The sequence below is a fragment of the Lineus longissimus genome, chromosome 6 (assembly GCF_910592395.1).
Source record: "Lineus longissimus chromosome 6, tnLinLong1.2, whole genome shotgun sequence".
Lineage (NCBI taxonomy): Eukaryota > Metazoa > Nemertea > Pilidiophora > Heteronemertea > Lineidae > Lineus > Lineus longissimus.
In genome coordinates this window covers 3125824-3131997 of record NC_088313.1, presented here as the reverse complement: position 1 = coordinate 3131997, position 6174 = coordinate 3125824, and the positions used below count along the sequence as shown (strand labels likewise).

General features: G+C 43.7%; 1 protein-coding gene across 1 annotated transcript; it reads right to left on the bottom strand.

Moving 5' to 3' along the window:
• Positions 1-1727: 1727 nt before the first annotated feature.
• On the bottom strand, positions 1728-3022 carry LOC135489754 (G-protein coupled receptor GRL101-like). Its single transcript, XM_064775252.1, has 3 exons — positions 2899-3022; positions 2323-2452; positions 1728-1939 (listed from the first exon to the last, which is right to left on the bottom strand). Exons 1-3 carry the CDS (start codon positions 3014-3016, stop codon positions 1864-1866), a joined length of 324 nt encoding a protein of 107 aa, XP_064631322.1. The 5' UTR covers positions 3017-3022; the 3' UTR covers positions 1728-1863.
• Positions 3023-6174: the final 3152 nt, after the last annotated feature.

Sequence of the window (6174 nt, the reverse complement as noted above, 5' to 3'; positions counted from 1 at the left end):
TCATAACGGCAATTCTTATTCGGTTTGTTGTCCTTTGCATAGTGACGCTCGGTTTGTTGTCCTTTCAATAGTGATGTTCAGTTCGATTTCCTTTCCATAGTGACGCTCGGTTTGTTGTCCTTTCAATAGTGACGCTCGGTTTGTTTTCCTTTCCATAGTGACGATCGGTTTGTTGTCCTTTCAATAGTGACGCTCGGTTTGTTGTCCTTTCCATAGGGACGCTCGGTTTTTTGTCCTTTCCATAGTAACGCATCGGTGTGTTGTCGTTTTCATCGTGACGCTTCGTATCAAGTTCAAACGCCACACCGTCTATGTTGAACAAAAAAATCAATTGTCGAACATCTTAAAAGCCATATAATTCTGTCCTCTCTACACGAACACACGAACATGTAAAAGTGAAATTAAGATATCCAGCCAATACAATTAAGAGAGCCTATAGAATGTAGTGGTGCAACATCGAGTCAAATCGATAACCTAACATGAAATTACTCGTCGAAAGCAAGTCTCAAACAGCTTTTAAAACGACGCACTCTATTGGTATATCCTATCACAGTGAACAAAAACTGATCCCATATAACACCGTCAATGCTGATTTTTGTTCATGGTGTGGTGACGTAAGAGTCGCATACTTCAGTATCCAACATTTCGACTTGGGGAAATGAACTGATCGCGGCGTATCGCAATTCAAGGAAACACTCGATTTTGAGATGCCATCACTCTTGTGCCACTGCATCATGAAATGCGTCACTTAAAGGAAGGTAGAAACTAGGAGGTAAATTTGAAGTCTAAAAAACATGTTTGATTCAGCGGTAGGTATAAAGTTTCGATAGTGAGACTGAAAAGGCCATACCGACAACTTCGTGTACCGTAACTAATCCTGACCTACCTTACGTTTGCCGGTAGTTACCCTTTAAGAAGTCAAGTGATGGCCAGTCCAGTGGGTCACAGCAAGGCTGTCAAAAGAGACAGCAAGAGCACATTGTGTCAGAAACTGTTGCTCACAAGGACAATATCTTTCGTAAAATGAATCCTCATAGAGTAGCCGAAATCAACTTGTCTTACCTCATTTCCGTTGCTGACAATTATCCCAACGTCATTTACAGTCACACTGCTCGCAATCAGGCCTCTTTCATGCAGCGATGCCATGGCTTTGGCCACATCCTTTAGCACGCTGCGCATGTCCGCAGCGGCAGTGAGGGCGTTTCGGTCTTCATGGCGTGGGCGAGGTTCAGCATATTGGACTCCTCCACCACGTAAGGCAGGAGATGACTGCCCTCTGGGTAACAGTTGACTACCATAGGGGAACCGTCCTCATCATCTTCGTCAACTGAAAGTCAAGAAACAAGAAAAGCTCCAAATGACATTGTTACCACGATATTAGTCGGTTGGTCCACAAAATAGTTTCAAACTGTTTTGGATCTTTGGAAAACATGAGGGTAGAATTTTGCCCTGGCCCAAGGAATCGTGACCAAAATAATATACGGAATAACAACCCAATAGCGTAATTGGTTTGGACACGTGTCTTGAACTGAACTAGCAAAACTTCCCAAGATACTGATGGAATGACAACCTAAGGTTGTTGAAGGGAAACGACAGAGAGGACGCGGGATGCCGTACGCGCTGCGCGGATATTGTATCCCGCGATGCAAAGAGCGCTGGAGTGCATGAGTGGTGCTGCAATACAGACGACTCACGATCGTAATCCTACAGTTGACATAGAAATATCAACTCGTAGGAAGTGAGTGAGATCAGCTGCATCGCTGGGCTAGATTCACTCTTACCCTGCATCATTTGGGGGACAGCGAAGAGGAGGATCAGCCGCAAGTCAATATCTGATATAAGTACTTATTTTTAAAAGCCTTTTTACTTACGGGTAGACACATTCGTCCTAGTGCTTCCAGAGTAATCCAACTGTGGTTCTTTCTTTCCACATATCAGTCTAAAAGAAAAACGTTATATCAGCCGATGGACATTTCAATTGGAAATACTTGGTAGGGCTGGTCGAAGATTAAGAGTCGTATATACGAGTCTCAATCTTTTGAGGAGCAAATATGAAATGACGAGTATGTTTATTGTAGTTGTCTACTGTGGATGAGGAAGCCCTTAACGTCTTACACAATGGCACTGATAGTCGCTTTTTGGTTCTAACAGAGGTTATAGCAACCAACAGGAATAGCCAGGAAACAGTAACCTGAAACATCACAAGCACGGTTTTAAATTCTTGATTTATTCCGTAAATCATAATGAAATCCGTCCATAGCTCATCTAGAGCACCCATAATTCAAGGTAAGAGTCATTCAAAGGAAATATCAAGTCACCTACTTGATGAGATCGAGAGACGACAGTGTGTAGAGTATTGGGTTCATAGCGCTGTTGATCGGCAGCACAAATACTGCAATCCAGGCGTAGACATCACCAGGGATCGTGACTTTCCCGGAGATCGCAGCCAAACCTGAAAGCGAAACGCGAAACTGAATTATCATGATTCCTCCCTCAACTTGGCATTACGAACTGATCAGCCACATATAATTTTTACGATACTCTAAACTACAATCCAGTTTACACTCACAAGCTTGAGTCGATTTCGTATCATACCATGTTGTCACAAATGTTATACGACCGAAAGGGCCCCAGGGTAGCCCCTGTTTGAGGTCAGCACCTACATGCATGGATTCCAGAAAGGGTTTGTACAGAGGCATCCAAGTCGTGGCGATGGTGTCCAATTAATCGTGAAATATGCTCCAATGATTTGGTTTACTCCTCAAACGGTACTGTTTGTTCGACATGAGCACTATCATTAACATATTTGGTGTTTGAGTCGGGAGTGTCAAACACCAGTGGACGTGTAGTTGTTCTGCTTGAAACCTGTTCAACACGAATGTGCCAATATTTACTCACCTAGAATTATGATGGGCATCCAGCAAGCAAAGTCAGTCAGGATGATCAGCGCCATCTTGCGGGCAACGACTAGTTCCTTGTTTTCTCCCTTCTTCCCACTGGTCTTGTGTTTTATCATATCTGCAGAGCGTTTGATGATGACGTACATCCAAGTGTATAGTACAGCGATGATCATGAATTCAACGAGGTTGAGTCCTAAAAAGATGGCGACCGAGTACTCCCAGCCTGGGGCGGATTCTGATGTCAGGTGGAGCGAGAGACAGACGCCAAATCTTGAATAGTACGAATGTCGCAAGTAGTCAACACAGAACGTTGCACCGGCTAAAATGACCCCAAAGATCCATATTGATGCCACCAATATCTTCGCCTTCTTGAAGTTGATCTTTTGCTTACTGAACGGGAACACCACAACCAGGAAACGATCCACTGACATGATAGTCAAAGTGAAGACGGACACCTCGCTTGATAAGACGGAGAGGACTCCTGCAATCTTACATCCGATGACCTCCCACCAGTTCCAGTCAACCTCGATGTAGTACCCCCTGAATGTGGTGTCCGCTGCCGCGATGATGTACAAGTACACGCCCATGAGGAGGTCGGACACGGCGAGGCTTGTGATGATCTTGGTGTTCGCCGTCGTTGGTTCCTTTGTCAATATCCTCAGGAGGAGTACGAGGATATTCACGCCCACAGCAATGGTCCCAAGTATCCACAGAAAGATCCGCAAGGTGCCTATGCGGATGAGATCAGTGCAGAAAGAAAACGGGTCCATCTTTGGAAAACAATTCTCTTCGGGGACCTGTGGGGCCATACAACAAAATCTAAAAATGATTCGACCGGAGTTCCTTTAGCTCTGGCAGATCCTTGAAGTCTTCTTTACCAGTGAAGTCCCCCAGGGTGTTACCAGTGAGGTTAAGGTGTTGTACCTTGCTTATGCTTGGGCCTATTCTTTTCCTTATCTATATCCTACCACTTGGCGACCTGATTGACAGTTTCTCTACCCCACGTCATGGCTTCGCTGACGACACTCAAGTCTATGTTGCATTGCCAGTAGGCAAGCACAGCAGAAAGTTGTTCAGTTAGAGGACTGCCTGCTCAAGATTCAGGACTGGTTAGCCAAGAACATGCTCAAGGGGAACCCAACGAAAACTGAACTCAAGTTGTTTGGCTCTCAGCAAGCTTTGAACCGTCTCAATATAGAGTCCCTCTCAGTAGCGGGGATTGACGTCCAAGTGACAACAGGACCAGTGAAAAACCTGGGAGTTCTTTTCGATCAAACAATGTCAATGGAAAATCAAGTGAATAGTGTTGTAAAATCTGCAACGTACCATCTTCGGAACATTGGCCGGATACGCAATTGTCTTACCGAAATGCAGCTAAACTCCTTATCCAATCCCTTGTGTTAACAAGACTGGAATATTGCAACAGCCTCCTTGCCGGCATTACCAAGAACCTAATGCACAAACTCCAACTTACACAAAATCATGCAGCCAGGATAATAACTCGAACTCGTCGTGACCAGCACATTACACCCGTGCTCAGGAGGCTACACTGGCTTCCTATTCCTCAAAGAATTGACTTCAAGGTGTCACTCCTTTTGTTTAAGTGCAAAGCTGACCTTGCCCCATGCTATCTATCAGATATTGTGCCACTGTATGAACCCAGCCGATCCCTGAGGTCCCAGAACCTAGGTTTGCTCCAAGTACCCAGGTACCGCCTTGCATCATATGGTGGCAGAAGTTTTGTGGTGGATGCTACGCAACTCTGGAACAGACTAGACATGAATGTGCGAAATGCTCCAACTGTGAACACATTCAAAAAGGTGCTGAAGTCGAGATTATGGTGACTTTGTTTTCAAAGCGTAGCCGAGCAATCATACGTTATTGGATAATTGCGCTATATAAGTCTTATTTGAATTGAATTGAATTGTATACCTGAATGTGCCCATGGTTTCATGTTTAGGTGGTTGTTTGATATAAAGAAATTACACGTCATTTTTGCACGGAGAATAGAAATAACCCTTTACTGAATTGTTCCGTATCCCTTCCAAATAATGACCAAAACGAATTCAGATATTTCCTCAGCAGTGGTGTTGATATGACCAGGTCCTCTGTACCAACATGGTTCAATGCTACTTTATTTGAAGCAGGCAAAGAATCCAGTTAGAACAAATGATTAGGGTTTGACCGCAATCCGCCATAAAAAAGCAGTCGTCGAAAATTTGGTAATTATGGCCTGGTACCAAAATGATGTCCATTTCAGCATAACAACCATGATTGGTCAGTGCGATGGTTCCGGGTCACATGATATTTATTATGGCAGCAGCCACAGGCCAGCGTGGCACCAAGCTGCAACCTCTACATCCGTGGTCTACTTGATTAGCATTCAGGAGCGCGCAATGACCCCTGGGTAAACCAGGTTGAGCGACAACGGCCTTTCTCTTGTGCGACATTTTTATTATAATTATGTTTAATGAAACATCCCTGTGGGTTGTATCTTCATAACCATAATGTTACATAGGTTCTTCATTATCATATACCGCCATACTGCATTCTGGCTACTGTGCTGGTGGGTACTGACCAACTCAGTTGCATTCATTGAGGGGTTGAGTTGTGAAAATATACCTTTTCATATCTCTACAACTACATTGTACATGTATTAATGTCGTCTTCACATTTTAGTAGTATGGGTGTAGTGTATTTCTTCTTTTCTCATCGATCAAGAGGACTACAAAGAATATTAGAGTGTCTTTGTCTCAGTTGTGGCGAGAAACAACTCGGTCTGAATCTGGAGCCTCCTGATCACCTGCAGTGAAATAGAAAATTTAGAATTCAATAGATAGTTTTACCGATAATTGATTAACTGAATGGTCTTTTTAGAAGCAATTATCGATCTTTCCAAACGACATCCATCTATATATTTATCACCATCATCTATTGACCAACTCGCGTTGCAGCCAGCAAATGAACCTAGGATAAAGGATTGATAACATCAGTATCAGTCAGTATCACACCAACAGTTCGCATTATTACGATGATCCTCGCCGTAAAATCATCCTTTCGACTATATCAACAACGTTCAATAGAACAAATCTCTTTGTAGGTCAGATCTTCCGAAGAAACTAGCTCGACAATTCTCAGGAACGTCTTTATTCTCCAGATCTGCGGTATAATTTTCAACTGATATCAGTTGGGCTACTTGGGACAACGAGGTTAGGGAACAGACGTAGTCCCTCGAATACCATTCCAGGTCGCCTTATTGAAAAATCAATCCTCG

Excerpts from the sequence above, each read along its gene's own strand:
- LOC135489754 (XM_064775252.1), bottom strand. The coding sequence starts at position 3,016 with ATGATAAAACACAAGACCAGTGGGAAGAAGGGAGAAAACAAGGAACTA. Across the intron at positions 2,453-2,898 it reads GATGCCCATCATAATTCTAG|GTTTGGCTGCGATCTCCGGG; the intron begins GTGAGTAAATAT and ends TTTCGCTTTCAG. Across the intron at positions 1,940-2,322 it reads TCGTCTCTCGATCTCATCAA|ACTGATATGTGGAAAGAAAG; the intron begins GTAGGTGACTTG and ends TTTTTCTTTTAG.